A 19,100-nucleotide genomic window follows, 5' to 3' on the forward strand; every position below is an offset into this window, starting at 1 on the left:
GGCCTTACACTTAGAAAGGGTTGCACTTGATAGCCTGTTCTCCTGAGTCAGACCCGCTGCCATCTATAACCTCACGAGCTCACTGCTGTGGAGGATGGCGATGATGGAGCAGTGATGGTAATAAAGTTGACAATAATTTCCTGTTTTGAGCTTTGGATGTTTTGGGCCCTTTTTAAGCTCTTTGTGGGTCCAATCTCCCTGCATCTTTTTCACATCCTTGGAAAGTGCGGGTTTTTAATCCCTGTCTTCTTGGTAAGGAAGATGATGCTCAGAGTTACCCAAGAAGTGGAGCCCAGAAGTAATTTCCCAGACATTTTGCTGCAGAGACTGTGTTCCTGCAACACTCCCCACCCACCCCTCCCGCCCCAGGGAGGGGACCGGTTGCCTCTCTGCCTCGCAGAGACTTTGCCTCTGCTCTCAGCTTAGCGTCTGGCCTGGCGGGGTGAGGGGTGCTGGCGGCTCCATCTGTCTGGCCCCGTCTGGCCAGCCCTCTGAGCTATCACAAGAAGATCACGTTCTTTGGCAGGAAATGAAGAAGGAGGATCATCTGATTCTGATACATGTTTTATGGACGGCCCATGGTGTCTCACACAGATGGGAGAGAGCTAAGGAGAATTATTCTTATTTTTTTAATAACCAGTAAATATTGAGTTGGAAAGCAGATAGGCTGAGGGGAGTGGACATGGGGAGCTCTGACTGACACTTGGTGGCGGCTTGTTACTCTTGGAGTCTGAATGCTCTGGCCTTCCCACTGTGTCTTCCCAGCCTCAGAGAAAATCTGGCTCCCCCTTCCCTTTTTTTGTCCAAAAGTGTTGATTGAGGCCCCACTGTGAGGGAACTGTTGTGGAGGGCACAGTCTACTGAGGGGTGCAGATATTAATCAAATCAAACCACAAATACATGTGCTATGGGGGGAAGGCAGGAGACCCTGGGATCTCCTTAAGCTGGGAGGACAGGGAGGCCTCCTTGAGAAGTAACATGTGAGCTTAAAGGAGTTGATGAGACGCCCGAGGCTGTGGGGCTGGAGTGGAGAGAAGGATGCAGAGACTGGAGGCTGGAGCCGAGGCCCAGGAGACCACTGGGAGAATACTGGTCATGACCCCACGCCCCCTTCACTGGCCAGATCTGCCTCATGGGGGTCTGGAAGAGTCCTGCTGGGGTCCAGCACAAGTTCTCAGAGAACCTCAGCTCATCCAGAATTTTCCTCCCCGTGCTGCTGGGGCAGGAGCGTGGAGAGAGGAAGGCCTGGACCTACAGAGCAGAGGTTTAGGGCATCGCTTTTTTTTCTCCGGGGTGCTATTTATTTTTTAAACTTTTTATTTTGTATTAGGGTATAGCCCATTAACAAACAGTGTTGTGATAGCATGAGGTGAACAGATAAGGTTCCCAGCCATACATATGCATGTATCCATTCTCCCCTAAACCCCTAGCTCCCATCCAGGCTGACACATAACACCAAGTAGAGTTCCATGTGCTATACAGTAGGTCCTCGTTGGTTACCCATTTTAAATATAGCAGCGTGTAGACAGGGCGTTGCTTTTGAGCTGGGCTAGAATCCTGGCTCTGCACACGCGCCCACTTCTCTGTGCCTTGGTTTCCTCACTTGTCCCAACAAGGATGGCACCTGCCCCGGTGCTTGTGTGGGCTTATTCCGACGGTGCCTGGAGAGCGTGGTGCCCAGCAGGGCAGGGGCAGGGCGTGGGCCGTCAGCTCCAGGTGGGGGCGAGGGTGTCTGGAACTTTCTGCGTCTACCTTGGAGGGTGGCAGGCATTCGTGGGGATCCACCTTTCTGCGCTCGGTGGAGGCCAGGCCTCACCCCCAGGGGCCTGGAGGTCAGGGGGAGCGGTGACCCCGCGGGAGACAGGGCTTGGCCACCCCCCTCTCGCCTGATCCCACGCACCCTGGCACGAGAAGGCTGGAGGGAACCAGCCAGCCCAGGCCTCGCTTAGACCCAGCTGGGTTTTCTCCTTTTATGGTCAGCCCGCGGGCTTCTGGCTTCCCCAGCCAGAAACCAAGAGCTGGTGCTGGGATCAGGCCGAAATAGCTGGTCTGCGGGGAGCTGGGAGTCTCCTGGGAGTCTCAGGCCTGCTGCGGGGGAGGCGGCGGAGAGCCCTCTCGGTCCTTGGAGAACTCCCCCGCACACCTGCTCATCCAAGGCCAGACCCCGAGGCCCAGGGGACGGAGGGGACACCGCCGTGCCCGCAGCTGGAGTGTGACCCGGGTGGTCTCCAGGCTCGGGGCGGGGGGCGGGGCTTAACCCGCGCGCGGGATGCTGGGATGCGGGCCCGCTGGTCCTCTCCTCTCTGCGGCTGTGCCCTTTCCCGGCCCTGAGGTGCCGAGGTCCAGGCCCTCCTGATGGGACGCTCCGCCTCCTTGGTGGCTTCTCCCCTGGGGAATCCTACACATCCTTCTCCATGCAGCTCAGTGGCCACCACAGGATATCGTGCCTCTCAGGGTATGTTAAAACAGCTACACCGACGTCCCTGCTGGTCCAGTGGCTAAGACTAGGAGCTCCCAATGCAGGGGGCCCAGGTTCGATCCCTGGTCAGGGAAACTGGCTCCCTCAGGAAAACTAGATCCCGCATTCCACAAGTAAGAGCCTGCATGCCGCAACTAAGACCTGGTGTAGCCAAATAAATAAATAAATATTAAAAAAATTTTAATAAGGTAAAACAGCTATACCTTTAGCAGCACTTTGGGCACATAAACATTGTGGCATTTGCCCACATCTTGCAGTCAGTTCTTTGCAAAGACTAGGTGGGTTTAGTAAACTGTGTTTCCAGTGCTTGGCACAGAGTAGGGGCTCTGGACTTGTTTGCTGAGTGAGTATGTGAATATAGGAAGAAGCACTCACCGTGGCTTCAATCGGAATTGCCTTTCTGGAGAGATTGATAGAGAGAAGAAAAGATTGAGATTGATTCAAATCATTAAGCATTTCCTGACTACCTACTGTGTGTCACACATTGTCCCTGCCACCTGGGATCAGGCACAGCCTTTGACCCTCAGGAGCTCAGGGGTTAATAGGGGAAACTTTAAAAGCAGTTTTGTTGAGTAAGCAAAGAAATAATTCCACGTGGCAAAATTATAAAGTTATTTCCCACCTAAGGAGAAGATAAAACAGGAAGATGGGATCAAGAGAAACTGAGGGGAACGGCTATGGGTGTGCAGTGGTCAAAAGTGGCTCCATCTGAGGCTGTATTTGGACTGGGATGTGAAAAGTGAAGGGCTTCCCCAGTGGCTCAGTAGTAGAGAATCTGCCTGCCAGTGCAGGAGACCCAGGTTTGATTTCCGGGTCGGGAAGAGGCCCTGGAGAAGGAATTGGCAACCCACTCCAGTTTTCTTGCCTGGAGAATTCCATGGACAGAGGAGCCTGGTGGGCTACAGTCCATGGAGTCACAAAGAGTCAGACATGTCTGAGTGACTACACAACAAATAAAAGGTGAGAAGGATCTGGTCACATCAAGAAAAGGGGAAGAGATTTAGAGACAAACGGAGGAGACAGTGCAAAGGCCCTGTGGCAGGAATGAGTATGACGTATTACGAAAGTGCCAAGAAGGCCAGTATGGCTGGGATGTAAGTGGGGGAGAGGAGTAACCAGAGGAGGTTGGAGAAAGAGCAGGAACCTCTCCGAGGACTATTATAAGGCCATTTAAAGTCAGTAGCAAAGACTGTACAACATGGTCAATGCGTGTAAAGCTAGTCACTCAGTCGTTTCTGACTCTAGGTGACCCTGCGGACTGTAGACCACAGGCTCCTCTGTCCATATGATTTCCCAGGCAAGAATACTGGAGTGAGTGGCCATTCCCTTCTCTAGCAGACAATCCCGACTCAAGGGTCAAACCTGGGTCTCCTGCATTGCAGGCAGATTCTTTACTACCTGAGTCACCAGGGAAGCCCAAGAAGGAAATGCTGTTAATGAAAAGAACTAAAAAACCATGCCATAGTATGGTGTCAGTTGTGTAAGTCACTCTAAACTCCTATAAAAAACAATGAAAAGAAGATATATCCAAATGTTAACCATCACGGGTTAGGGGGATTTTGTATTTGCCAAGCTTTCTTCAGTGATTGTGTACTAACTTTGTAATCTAAGTAAAAAGAATTTGTGGTTTATTTAAGGAAAAAAAAAACAGTTTCATAACTTGAAAAGTGAATAGATTCCGTGTGATAACTGAGCAATCAGATCCTTGATTCAGAGATGGCATAAAAGTAATATTGTATTTTTTAAAAAGTTTTATTCTGGTGTAATTTATACACCATAAATCAATCCATTTTAAGAACACTACTCACTGGTTATTGGTGAATTTACAAGGTTACACAGCCATCACCACAGTCTAAGTGTATCTTCCTATCATCCACAAAGGAAATCTTGTGCCCTCTTGTAGTCATTCCCTTCCCCACTCCTAGTTCGACACTATCACTAGTCTACTTTCCGTCCCTATGGAAATCTATAGGGACATATGTGTGCCTCTTCGGCACATTTAGAATAAATGGAATGAATGATACAATATGTAGTCCTTTGTGACTGGCTTCTTTCACCTAGCATAGTATCTTCAAGGTTCATCCATGTTTTAGCCTGTATCAGTGTGCCATTCCTTTTTATGGCTGAGTAATATTCCATTGTACAAATAGACCACATTTTGTTTATCCATTTACCAACTGACGGACATTTGTATCACTTGTATATATTATTTATAATATAAAGTAGCATAATTTTTACTAAGATGAAAAATAAAAATTCTGCCTGTTGTATCATAGGGAAATGGTCCATTACCATTCTGAGTAATCCCTTTCTTCTAAAAGGTATTGAGGGGAAACAATGATCAGGTTAAACGCTGCAAGGCAGGGAATCTTTGGACTAATGGAGCTAGGGTCACCACTAGACTGGGTGGTACCTTTATAGAATTAGACAAAGGTACCCCCTGTTTCGGCTCAGATGGTAAAGAATCCATCTGCAATGCAGGAGATCCAGGCTTGATCCCTCGGTCAGCAAGATCCCCTGGAGAAGGGAATGACAACCCACTCCAGTGTTCTTGCCTGGAGAATTCCATGGACAGAGGAGCCTGGTGGGCTACAGTCCATGGGGTCGCAAAGAGTTGGACATGACTGAGTGACTAACACTTTTACTTTTACCCCTTTCTCAAGGCAGTTTTCTTCCATCTGTTGAAAGTTGGTTGTAATAAATATACAGATCTATAGTGACCAGTGTAAATGGTTCCCCCTTAGAGTTATGCAGTGCCTGACTTGCACCACTGTCCATGGAAGCTCTGGAGGGGACATACATTAGAAAGGCCCCCAGCTTAGCTCTAGGGAGGTATGGGGTCAGAGAAAATATTATAGAGGAGGTGACTGTCAGGGTGATATTTCAAGAATCAATTAGAATATATACCCAAAGAATTGAAAACGGGTGCTCAAACAAAACTTATACTTGAATATTCATAGCAGCACTGTTCACAATAGCCAAAAGCTAGAAACAACCCAGATGCCCATCAATGGATGAGTAGAACCACAAAATGAGATCTGCCCACCATGGAGGACTACTCAGCCATAAGAAGGAATGAAGTTCAGATGCATGTTACAATAGGGATGAACCTCAGAAACGGCATGCTAAGTGAAAGGAGCCAGACGCAAAAGGCCACTTGTGTTTGTGTTAAATGTCCAGAATAGGTAAATCCATAGAAACAGAGAGCAGATCAGTGGGGCCAGGGGTTAATGGGAGCAGGGGATGGAGCTGCTGCTGCTGCTGTTGCTGTTAAGTCGCTTCAGTCGTGTCCGACTCCGTGCGACCCCTAGACGGCAGCCCACCAGGCTCCCCCGTCCCTGGGATTTTCCAGGCAAGAACACTGGAGTGGGGTGCCGTTGCCTTCTCCGAGGGGTGGAGAGTGACTCTTTAGTGGGTGTGGGGTTTTGTTGGGGGTTGATGAGAAGGTCTGGGAGCGAGACAGAGGTGTGAGTTGCACGGCTTTGTGAAGGTACTACCTCCCACTGTGTTGTTCGCTTCTACATGGTTTAATTTATGTTTATGTGGTTTTCACCTCATTGGAGTAAAATAAAAAAGAGAGAATGGATAAGGCAGGTACAAAAGCAATACAGATGGTGCTCTGGGAAGAAGAAACAGCGTGTGCAAAGCTTGGGGTGGGGGACTCCTTTGCACATTCTTAGAACTCTGCTCTCTCGTGGCAGACATGAGCTCAGGCTCAGGGAAGGAGTCAGCTAGAAAGCCTGGGGAAGTTGGTCTCCTGGGCTCCGCACAGGTCAGCAAGCAATATGCATACCGAACCCTCCTGCCCCTAACTAACCACAACACAATTAGCTTCCCACGCTTGGAGCGGTGTGTTTCCGATGGGAATGTCTCAGGCCGGAGGTCCCCTGGCAGCGCCCAGCATGGAGCTGCCCCAGCAGCTGCCAAGCCTTCCCCTTGGAGCCACTTCCTCTCCTGGGGACCTGGGAGGAAAAGCCTCCAGAGAGGCATGGACCCTGTCAATCTCTTGTCTTCTGGGCTCAGGTTTCCCAAGGCTGCTGGGAAGGCCACCTCTGTCCCGACAGCAGATGGGTGGAGACAGTCCATTGTCTGTCCACCTCAATATCACTCCTTTCTGGTCTTTTGCTTTCACTGATACTGCTGCAGTGACCAATTTAAGCATTTGTCCTTGGGCACACACATTCGGGTTTCTGATATGGCTGTTGCTTGAAATTTGTGGATCAGCCCAAGGTCAGAGGCAGAGGCAGGAGGCAGAGCATGTTGGCCTGATGGGGATCAGTCCAGCTGGACCAGAAATGGGACTTTGTGGTGACGGAAAGTTCTCAAAGGCTGAGCTGCCTCATTCCTGTGGCCTTTCTCCCTGCAAGGACCTCCCGTTGGCCCTCGGCTCAGAGGTCAAACTTGCCTGAGTGGAACCTCCCCTGGCCCCCTAAATCTAACCCCTACAGGCAACTGTGGCCCATGAGAGCACTTCATTGTAGCACTTGGCCTCTTTAGCCTCAGTGTGCAGGCTGAGTTGCCCTGTGACATGGGGGATCTTAGTTCCCCAACCAGGGATCAAACCCAAGTCACCTGCATTGGGAGGCGGGTTCTTAACCACTGGCTCTTACATGTATGTTGAACTTTCCCATCAAGAAGCTCATGTCTTCGGGTTTGGGGCTGGCTTTTTTCAGTGCTCGCCTAACTGTACCTTCTCTATGTCAGGGGCTTAGGGATTGAGGACGTGACCTCAGTTTCCTGAAAACTGAGGGGAGTGGGGTCCAGATCTGGATGTTTCTGCTTATGAGGAATTCATAATTCTGTGGGGAAGAGACACAAGGAGCAAAAGTGCCAGCCTGGGGCAGGGTGCTCAGGCAGCATAGGGGTTGTGGAAGTGGAGGCGTGTCTTGGTGATGGGCAGGAACCAGTGACAGCTCTAGGATTCCTATCAAGGGGGGCTTGGAGGCAGCAGTCGGATTATTTGATGGAGACTAGGGGCTCTTCCTGGGGCCTCTTCTCTCTAGCAAGGCCGACTACTGTGATAGCTTAGGAGTGTTGTCAGAGACTTATAGCCAAGCTGCCTCCTGGATTCATCACTGCGGGGAAGACTTCTTGAAAGAGGTATTATCTTTGAGACTGAGGGAAGTAGCCAGGAAAGAAGAAGAGAAAGACCTGCTAGGCAGCAGGAACGGCCTGAACAAAGGCACGGAGTGTGATTGGGGGTTGATCTGGGTGGGGTTGCTGGAAATTGAGAGTGAAGGGCATAGAGATGCCGAAGCTGGGGAGGTGGGCAGGGCCGGTCATGGGAGGTCTTGGATGTCATGTTCAGGAGTCTGGGCCTCACGTAAGGGCCCTGGGGACATGCACATGTTTAAAAACAACTTAAGATAAAACTTGCATACTCCAGATTCATCCACTGTAAGTGTAAAATGCAGTGAGTTTTAGCAAATTGACTTATGTAAGCATCACCACAGTCCAGTTTCCAAGCCTCCAAATGATCTTTCATACCTGTTTGCAGTCACCCCACTCCAGCCCTCAGCAACCACTAATTTATCTACTTCCTATCTCTATGCGTTTACCTCTTCTGCTCATTTCATGTAAGTGGAATAAGACAATACGTATGTACCCTTCTGTGTCAGACTTACTTAACATCACGTTTTTGAGAGTCACCCATGGTGTAATCTGTATCAGTACTTCATTGTTTTTTTGACTGAATAATATTTCACTGGGTGGATAGACAAATCTTATTTATCCATCCACCAGCAGATGGACAGTTGGGTTGTTTCCACTTTTTAGTTGGTATGATAACTCCACTGTGAGCATTCGTGTGTTAGTCTTATAGGGACACATGTTTCTATTCTCTTGGGTAGATTTCTAGGAGTGGAATAGCTGGGTCATATGATAAATTTATGTTTGACATTTTAAGACACTTTCAAAGTGGAAGAGTGTTGAGGAGCAGAGCGATCAGGTAGCTCAGTGTGTCAGAAAGATCACTCTGAGAAAGGATCTGGAGGAAGGCATCCCTAGATCTGGGGAGACATTTAATCAGGAGAGGCTGAGCAATGTGAAGGTGGGGTTGGAGCCAGGAATGAACTTAAGAAAAGCTGCATCAGCATTGCCCAGCAGAGGATGTGCTTTCTCGGTTATGGTTAACTGACCAACGGTTGAAGTGTGTCACCTTACTCATGACCCTCGTAGGGGATCTTGGCTCCACCTCCTGAGGTCACTTTAAGAGTGAAAGGTGATCAGTAACATCTGCTTAATCACGTGTAGTCTCACGATGCCCTCTGCGTCCACCAGGGTTCTCCGGTGGTAAGCGACAGAGACCTTATCTAGGAAAGGAATTTCTGGAGGAGCGTTGGGGAGCTCACAGACGTGTGGAAAGAGTGAGGAGCCAGCCTCAGAAAATATCAGAAACTTGGGGCTGCTTGGGCTCTGGGGGCAGGAAGTGAGGCCCCCTCAGGGCTCTGCCCACCCACTGAGCTTCTCCGTCCTTGATCCAGGTTGGAGTTTTAGCTCAGAGACTCTGACTGATGCAGCCTGGGAAACACTGTTGCCTCTTGGCTGGGAGGGCTTGTGGGTCAGTCCCACCAAGACAGTGCATGACGATGGGAGTGGAGTGGCGCAGGGGACGTGACTCCTTTGCTGTTGTTGTTGTTGTTCTGTCGGCACATGGGATCATAGTTCCCTGATCAGGGCTCAAACCTGCACCCCTTGCATTGAAAGCTCAGAGTCTTAACCACTGGACTACCAGGGAAGTCCCCTGGACATGTCTCCTTAAGGAACATAGGATGCTCTTACCAGAAGAGGGAAAGCATACTGGATTTTCAAGCCAAAAATGTCCACTGCCAGATAAAGAAACTGAGGCTTAGAGAGGTTAAGAATATTCACCCAAGGCCACAGAGCTGGGAAGTGGCCAAGAGGAAACCCAGTCTGTCTGGATCCAAAGTCGGTGTTCTGTCTGTGACTTCATCTGTTCAGAGTGGGTCTCCTGGGAACCCCCCTCCACTCCGAGCGGGTGGGGCTGGGATGCCCACTGCCTCCAGAATGGGTCAGATTCCAACATCTTTCTGGGGCTGCCTCCAGGGCTTTGTTGCCCTCTTGTCTTTGGTCTTGTCCCCTATGCCCTGGGCAATGAGCTCAGCTGGCCCCTTGTCGCCCCCAGAGGGGCCGGGGTGTATGAGCTTAAATGGGAGCCCTGGGCAGCAGCATGTCCAGACCCTCAACTCAGAGCTGATTCTAACTCGTGGCTCTTTTTTTCTTTTTGTTCTCAGATCGGGAGGACCAGTCCATTCTCTGCACGTAAGTGGAGCTGCTTTTTCTTCTGCTTTTCTGAGTTAAGATCCAACCTATTAAAGAAAAAGGTCCATGAGAACAGGGCTCTTTGATTTGTTTGATATTCCATGCACCACCCTATCCCCAGCACAGCACAGATGGTCATGAAACATTTGTTGTACAAATGCTCTGATGCTGAGGCCAGCACCCCTAAACTGCAGGTGATACCTGGTGCCATTTTGTTCTGCACTGCCCCCCTCTTTAAAACTAGCATTTATTGAGCATTCACTGTGTGCCCGGCCCTGAACTAAATAATCTGCAGACAGAATTGCATGGAATTCTGTAGTAGCTCTATGAAAATAGAAGGCATATCCATTAGTGAGGAAGTCTTGGCTTGTGTTAAACTGTTACCCTAAAATTTCACAAGTAGCCACATTGTGCCATATTTGGTGGTCGGTATCATAATTTCTTTGAAGACCTGGATACATAGTCAGAAGATATTCAGTTTAGAATCACTCGGAGGATTTTCAGTATTCAGGAAAATCTCTCCTGGGGTGGGCAGAATATAGGTGTTCCTCAGAGATAGCATGGACTTAGTCCAGACTGTTGCAATAAAGCAAATATCAGAGTAAGGCAAGTCACGCAAATTTTTTGGTTTCTCAGTACATATCAAAGTTATGTTGACACTATACTGTAGTCTACTAAGTGTGCAACAGTGTTGTATCTAAGAACAACAATGTATACACCTTGATTTAAAAATACCCATCGCTTGGAATATTACTCATCTATAAAAAGGAAAGCATTTGAGTCAGTTCTAATGAGGTGGATGAACCTAGAGCCCATTATACAGAGTAGTGTAAGTAACAGAAAGAAAGTAAGAAAGGGAAAGTCAAATATCATATATTACTGCATATATATGGAATCTAGAAAGACCGTACTGATGATCCTACTTGCAGGTCAGCAAAGGAGACACTGACATTTTGGACACAGTGAGGGAAGGAGAGGATGGAACGATACGAGAAAATAGCACTGAAACATATACATTACTCTATGTAAAATAGGTAGCAGCACTGAAACATATATATCACCATATGTAAAATAGGTAGCATTGAATCATATACATCACCATATGTAAAATAGATAGCCAGCATTGAAACATATACATCACCATATGTAAAATAGGTAGCCAGCATTGAAACATATACATCACCATATGTAAAATAGACAGCCAGCATTGAATCATATACATCACCATATGTAAAATAGACAGCCAGCATTGAAACATATACATCACCATATGTAAAATAGATAGCACTGAAACATATACATCACCATATGTAAAACAGATAGCCAGCATTGAAACATATACATCACCATATGTAAAATAGGTAGCCAGCATTGAAACATATATATCACCATATGTAAAATAGATAGCCAGCGTTGAAACATATACATCACCATATGTAAAATAGGTAGCCAGCATTGAAACATATATATCACCATATGTAAAATAGACAGCCAGCATTGAAACATATACATCACCATATGTAAAATAGGTAGCCAGCACTGAAACATATACATCACCATATGTAAAATAGACAGCCAGCATTGGAACATATACATTACCATCTGTAAAATAGGTAGCCAGTGGGGGTTTGCTGTATGCTGCAGGCAGCACAAAGCCAGTGCTCTGTGACAACCTAGAGAGGTGGGATGGGCAGGGAGGTTAGAAAGGGTTCAAGAGAGAAGGGACATATGTATACCTAATGCTGATTCATGTTGATGTATGGCAAAAACCATCACAATATTGTAAAGTAACTGTCCCCTAATTAAAAAAAAATACCCAGTGCTAAAAAAATCTTAGCTATCATCTGAGCCTTCAGGGAGTTGTAATCGTTTTGCAATAGATGAGATGAAAGACCGCTGATCACAGATCACTATGACAAATAGAAAAGGAAGCAGTTTGACATATTATAGGAATTACCAAAAGGTGGCACAAAGGTATGGAGTGACCAAACACTGCTGGAGAAATGCTTGATGCAGGGTTGCCACAAATCTAATTTGTGAGAAACATGATATCTGTGAACTGCAGTAAAGCCATGTGTACCTGTAGTGGCCCCGCAAAGATTGCCACCTCCTAGTCACCAGAGCTTGTGAGTGTGTCAGGTGATGAGGCAGAGGGGAATGGAGGCTGCCATGGCATTGAGGTTGCTAATCAGCTGGCCTTCCAATAGGGGGGAGTCTACACCATCCAGGCAAGTCCAGTGTAATCGCAGGGTCCTTACAAGTGGAAGAGGGAGAAATCTGGGGAGTCAGAGGGAGATGCAGTGTGAGAAGAACTTCACCCACCATTGGTGGCGCTGAAGATGGAGGAAGCCAAAGATAAAAACAGCTTCTAGACGCTGCAAAAGGCAAGGAAACAGACTCTCCCCTGGTGTTCCTGGAAAGAAACACAACCCTGCTGACATCTTGGTATTAGCTCAGTACAATCCATGTCACACTTCTGCCCTCCAGAACTGCAGGATAATCAATTTGTGTTGTTTTAAGCCACTGTGTAAAGCAGCACTAGGAAACAAATACATCCTCCTTCCTTCGTCCCCCTACACTCACTCCTGTCCTCACTCACTATTCAGCAGATTGAATGAGCCAGTTCCACTGGTGATACTTGGCATATAGGAAATAATCCAAAGTAAACATGACCCCTCTCTCAAGAGGGAAGACAGCCACTAGAACAATAATTACTTTCTTCCCTTTGGTACTGCTTGAATTTGCTGTTTGATTCTGTGAAGGAACTACCTTTTCAGAAACTTAAAAAAAAATTATTGTTGTTCATTCACTAAGTTGTGTCCAGCTCTTTGCAGCCCCATGGACTGCAGCACACCAGGCTTCCCTGTCCTTCCCTATCTCCCAGAGTTTGTTCAAACTCATGTTCATTGAGTTGGTGATGCTATCCAACCATCTCAACCTCTTTCACCCTCTTCTCCTTTTGTCTTCAATCTTTCCCAGCAAATCACTCAAGTAAATGTGTAATTACAAACTGAAAGTGACAAAGAATGAGACCTGTTTGGAACTAGGAGAATGTGTAAATCAGAGAGATTCTAACTGGGAGAATAGAAAGAGCTTCTTGGAAGAAGTGCTATTTCAGCGGAGACAATGAAGAAAAGAGGGGAAGAGTTTACACCCTATGCAAAGGCCCTGGGGTCAGATAGAGTGTGTTTTATTTGAAAAACGGAGACATCAGTTTGGCCAGAGTATGTCTCCCAGCAGAAGCCCTCTGTCTGAGAAGAGCCGCTATGGGACATCTAGAACTGTGGTTGCAAACCCAAGGGCCAATCAAAGCCAACCAGTACTGTTAATGTGTGAGAAGGCCTGGGTGTAAGACAGTAGGGGATGGTGGGGAGTGTGGTGACCTGGAGAAAATGACCCATCTGAGGGGTGGGGGCGAGTTGCTATCCCTCTTCTGTCCATTGTTTCCAGGGAAGAACGCAGGTCCAGTGTTGCCAGACTCTTCTACATTGCAACAGAAGCTGCAAGTTTAGGTTTTTATGTGAAATATTCAATGTTTAAATATTTGCACCTAATTTACATGAACATACATACACAGAGCATCAGCCAAATAAAATCCATTGGTGGGCTGGCTTTGCCAGTGGGGCTACCTGTTTACAACCTCTATCCTAGAACTGTGGGCCTGGAAAGTTTCTCATAGATGACAGCCCTCGGTTCCTACCATACACACACACTGGTCAGTTACAAGAATTGCAAGAAATTTTCATAGAGCATCAAAATCTGGAATAATTCATATTATTTAATATGAAAGTAGATTCAAGTTGACCTCAGTAATAATAATCGTTGTTCAGTCGCCCAGTTATGTCTGACTCCTTGCGACCCTGTGGACTGCAGCACACCAGGCTTCCCTGTCCATCACCAACTCCCGAAGCTTGCTCAAACTCGTGTCAGTGTTGCCATCCAACCATCTCATCCTCTGTCGTCCCCTTCTCCTGCCTTCAATCTTTCCCAGCATCAAGGTCTTATCCAGTGAGTTGGCTCTTCCCATCAGGTGGTCAAAGTATTGGATCTTCAGCTTCAGCATCAATCCTTCCAATGAATATTCAGGGTTGATTTCCTTTAGGATTGACTGGTTGGATAACTCTGCTGTCCGAGGGACTCTCCAGAGTCTTCTCCAACAGCACAGTTCAAAAGCATAAATTCTTTGGTGCTCAGCCTTCTTTATGGTCCAACTCTTATACCCATACATGACTACTGGAAAAACCACAGCTTTGACTAGACCGACCTTTTGTTGCAAAGTGATGTCTCTGCTTTTTAATATACTGTCTAGGTTTGTCATAGCTTTTCTTCCAAGGAGCAAGCATCTTTTAATTTCATGGCTGCAGTCACCATCCACAGTGATTGTGGAGCCCAAGAAAATAAAGTCTGTCACTGTTTACATTTTTCCCCCATCTATTTGCCATGAAGTAATGGAACTGGATGCCATAACCTTAGTTTTCTGAATGCTGAGCTTTAAGCCAGCTCTTCTACTCTCCTTTTTCACCTTCCTCAAGAGGCTCTTTAGTTCCTCTTTGCTTTCTGCCACTAGGGTGGTGTCATCTGCATATCTGAGGTTATTGATATTTCTCCCAGCAGTCTTGATTCCAGTTTGTGCTTCTTCCAGCCCAGCATTTCTCATGATGTACTCTGCATATTAGTTAAGTAAGCAGGGTGACTATATACAGCTTTGACTTACTCTTTTCCCAATTTTGAACCAGTCCATTGTTCCATGTCCAGTTCTAACTGTTGCTTCTTGACCTGCATACAGGTTTCTCAGGAGGCACGTAAGGAGGTCTGGTATTCCCATCTCTTTGAGAATTTTCTGCAGTTTGTTGTGATCCACACAGTCAAAGATTTTAGCATAGTCAATGAAGCAGAAGTAGATGTTTTTCTGGAATTCCCTTACTTTTTTATGATCCAGCGGATGTTGACAATTTGATCTCTGGTTCCTCTGCCTTTTCTAAATCCAGCTTGTACATCTGGAGATTTTTGGTTCACATACCATTGAAGCCTAGCTTGAAGGATTTTGAGCATTACATTGCTAGCATGTGAAATGAGCACAATTGTGTGGTAGTTTGAGCATTCTTTGGCATTGCCCTTCTTTGGGATTGGAATGAAAACTGACCTTTTCCAGTCCTGTGGCCACTGCTGAGTTTTCCAAATTTGCTGCCATGTTGAGTGCAACACTTTAACAGTATCATCTTTTAGGATTTGAAATAGCTCAGCTGGAATTTCATCACCTCCACTAGCTTTGTTCATAGTAATGCTTCCTAAAGCCTACTTGACTTCACATTCCAGGATGTCTGGCTCTAGGTGAATGATCACACCATTGTGGTTGTCCAAATCGTTAAGACCTTTTTTTGTATAGTTCTTCTGTGTATTCTTGCCACCTCTTCTTAATATGTTCTGCTTCTGTTAAGTCCATACCATTTCTGTCCTTTATTGTGCCCATATTTGCTTGAAATACTCCCTTGGTCTCTAATTTTTTTTGAAGAGATATTTAGTCTTTCCCATTCTATTGTTTCCCTCTATTTCTTTGCATTGTTCACTTAACAAAGGCTTTCCCATCTCTCCTTGCTGTTCTTTGGAGCTCTGCATTCAGTTGTGTACATTTTTCCCTTCGTCTTTCCCCTTTCACTTCTCTTACTTCCTCAGTTATTTGTAAGGCCTCTTCAGATAACCATTTTGCCTTCTTGCATTTCTTTTTCTTGGGGATGGCTTTGGTCATCTCCTCCTATACAGTGATATGAACCTCCATCCATAGTTCTTCAGGCACTCTATCAGATCTAACCCTTGAATCTGTTTGTTACCTCCACTGTATAATCATAAAGTGAAAATGTTACTTGCTCAGTCATGTCTGACTCTTTGCAACCCATTGAAACTGTAGCCCACCAGGCTCCTCTGTCCATGGGATTTTCCAGGCAAGAATACTACAGCAGGTTGCCATTTCCTTCTCCAGGGGATTTTCTTGACCCACAGATTGAACCTGGGTCTCCCACATTGCAGATAAATTCTTTACCATCTGAGCCACCAGAGAAGCTGGTATAGTCATAAGGGATTTGATTTAGGTCATACCGGAATGATCTAGTGTTTTTTCCCTACTTTCTTCAATTTAAGCCTGAATTTTGCAACAAGGAGCTCATGATCTGAGCTACAATCAGCTCCAGGGCTTGCTTTTGCTGACTGTATAGAGCTTCTCCATCTTTGGCTGCAAAGAATGTAACCAATCTAATTTCAGTATTGATCATTTGGTGATGTCCATGTGTAGAGTCATCTCTTGTGTTATCGGAAGAGAATGTTTGCTATGACCAGTGTGTTCTCTTGGCAAAACCCTGATGGCCTTTGCCTTGCTTCATTTTGTACTCCAAGGCCAAATTTGCCTGTTACTCCAGGTATCTCTTGACTTCCTACTTTTGCATTCCAGTCCCCTGTAATGAAAAGGACATTTTTTTTTTTTTTTTGGGTGTTAGTTCTAGAAGATCTTGTAGGGCTTCATGAAACTATTCAACTTAAGCTTCTTTGATATTACTGGTTGGGGCATAGACTTGGATTACTGTGATATTGAATGATTTGCCTTGGAAACGAACCAAGATCATTCATTGTTCTTGATATTGGATCCAAGTACTGAATTTCAGACTCTTTTGTTGACTATGAAGTCTACTCCATTTCTTCTAAGGAATTCTTGCCCATAGTAGTAGATATAATGGTCATCTGAATCAAATTTGCCCATTCCCATCCATTTTAGTTCACTGATTCGTAAAATGTCAATGTTCAGTCTTGTCATCTCCTGCCTGACCACATCCAATATCCTGAACCTTCCAGGTTCCTTATGGCATCGGACTTTACTTTCACCACCAGGCACATCCACAACTGAACAGTGTTTCTGCTTTGGCCCAGCCTCTTAATTCTTTCTGGAGCTATTTCTCCATTATTCGTCAGTAACATATTGGCCACCTACCAACCTGGGGGGCTCATCTTCCAGTGTCATATCTTTTTTGCCTTTTCGTACTGTCCATGGGAGTAGTTAAATGACTTGCCCATAATCACATAGGGCAGAGCAGGGATTTGAACTCAGGAAGTCTGGCCCTGGAGCCCCTTGTGTTGCTCTGCTGATTGATGCTGCAGGGGAAAGAGGCACTGCTTTTGCCTGGGGAGCCTGAGGCAGTACTCAAAATAAAGGCAGTGACTACCGGAGCTTTGCAGGATGTGTAGGAGTTGGACAGCACAAACCCCAGAGGACTTTGCTGGTTACAGCGGTTGGAGTTGCATGAGGCCTAGGGACTGACGGATTCAGAGACAGTTTAGCCTCGCTCCCAAGGGCAGACCACGGCTGACATGACTCAGAAATGGTGTTTCACCCTGGCAGCTAGGACCAGCTACCTGGTTTGTTACATTTTGCAAAATGAGAACACTCAGGCCCTTGTTCAAAAATTATTAAGCAATTCAAGATCACAACATCAGAGCATTAAATCAAGCACAGGACCCTCCTTAGGGTAGTCCCCATGGAACTGGACAGGTCACACACCCATGAATCCCGCCCAGCTGGGGGCTGAGGGATTAAGCAGCCATTGGGTAGCCTCCTTCCAACTGCTGAGCCTGGACTGATTAAAAGGACTTGGCAGTAAGGTAATTTGCAAGGCCAGGAGGCCATATATGGTCATGAGGCCGAGTCTTCCTCAAGGATGAGGGAGCTGGACACAAAGTCCCCTAAGAAACAGGACTGAGAGACTTCCCTAGTGGTCCAGTGGTTGAGAATCTGTCTGCCAAGGCAGGGGACACGGGTTTAATCCCTGGTCTGGGAAGATCCCACATGCCTCAGGGCAGTTAAGCCCATGCACCACAGCAACTGAAGCTTGCCTGCAGCAATGAAGACCCAGTGCAGCCTAAAATTAAAAATAAAAAAAAAAGTAGGACTGAAGTTTAGGGTGCACTGACCGAGAAGGCATCTTTATTCTTAGAGTCTGGGGTCAGAAAAGCAAAGATATTGATGTTTCTGAAGCAGCCCTGAGCACATCAATCTTCAGACGCCCATGAGCCTGGAGCTTGGGTTGTTTACTTTGGCAGAACCTCCCAGGACAATTTATTTTTATCAATAACACTTGGAGACTGATGAGCCAAGCAGCCACGTGGGGAGAAGCAGGTTCCCAGAGTCTGTGTCTCACTTCCTCACCCTTGCGAGGTGAAAGACCAGGAAATCATGGCGGGAAAAGGAGGGGCTGTAGTGATCCAGGGTCAGTGTGCGCACAGCTGTCCTGACTCTTGTCTTGGATATGAATGGACTCAGGACCAGCTACATAGGTGGTTTCCCACACTCAGATTTTCTCTCCTTCTTCTTGCTCTGATCAGAACCTAGCCCCCTCAATTTGGGGTGATGTCTATCAAGGGTTCTGACATTATCCTAATAGAAGTAATTCATGCTGCTGCTGCTAAGTTGCTTCAGTCGTGTCCGACTCTGTGCGACCCCATAGGCGGCAGCCCACCAGGCTCCCCTGTCCCTGGGATTCTCCAGGCAAGAGCACTGGAGTGGGCTGCCGTTTCCTTCTCCAATGCATGAACGTGAAAAGTGAAAGTGAAGTTGCTCAGTCATGTCTGGCTCCTAGCGACCCCATGGACTGCAGCCCACCAGGCTCCTCCGTCCATGGGATTTTCCAGGCAAGAGTACTGGAGTGGGAAAGTGTAAATGACTGAGTGGCTTGGTTCATTGGTACCTGCTCAGATTTTCAAAAAGAGCCTATAAGGCAAGTGAAGTCTCCCAGAATATATGGAATAACTCCTTGATGGCTCAGGGCTTCGCTCAGTATTCCTGCATCCCATCCCCTTTTCTCACTTTTAAAAGTAAAAGGGTAGGGGGCAGAACATGGGCTCTGGCTTCAACTTGGCCCGTGTACAGATCTTACTCTATTCCTGATCCGTGTGATAACAGAAATTGTGACCTAGAACACTTCAACTTCTCTGAGCCTCATTTCCCCCAGGTGGGTGACAGCAATAATCAATGACTCCTTCATTAGGTTGTTGGATTAAATAAAAAGATTTCTGAGCCCAGTAGCCTAGAGTAGGTCTTCAACAAATATCAATTCCTATTCCCTATTCCTTTCCTCTGACCTTAGAAAGCATGTTCTTAGAGGGTTGGGTCTGTGTCGTGGACAGACTTGGCGAAATGTCATAGAAAGAATCCTGATTACACTGGAACCAGAGACCTGATTTCAATGCTGAGTGTGCTCTTGCCTTGCTGTGTGACCTTGGGCAAGTTGCTTACTCACCCTGGTCCCAAGTTCCTATTCTGTAATAACATGAAAGTGATATGTCCTCCCTTCAGGATTGG

The 19,100-nt window shown here is 46.6% G+C and overlaps 1 protein-coding gene across 2 annotated transcripts in view; it reads left to right on the forward strand.

Moving 5' to 3' along the window:
* The window catches only part of MYH11 (myosin heavy chain 11), a 127,067-nt gene that overhangs the window by 39,628 nt on the left and 68,339 nt on the right, over positions 1–19,100 (forward strand). For both annotated transcript variants that reach the window (XM_068967296.1, XM_068967295.1), the window contains exon 4: positions 9,733–9,760. In XM_068967296.1, the coding sequence (XP_068823397.1) occupies positions 9,733–9,760 (28 nt within the window). The remainder of the gene's footprint in view (positions 1–9,732; positions 9,761–19,100) is intronic.

Source organism: Capricornis sumatraensis, chromosome 3, assembly GCF_032405125.1.
Source record: "Capricornis sumatraensis isolate serow.1 chromosome 3, serow.2, whole genome shotgun sequence".
NCBI classification, from domain to species: Eukaryota; Metazoa; Chordata; class Mammalia; order Artiodactyla; family Bovidae; genus Capricornis; species Capricornis sumatraensis.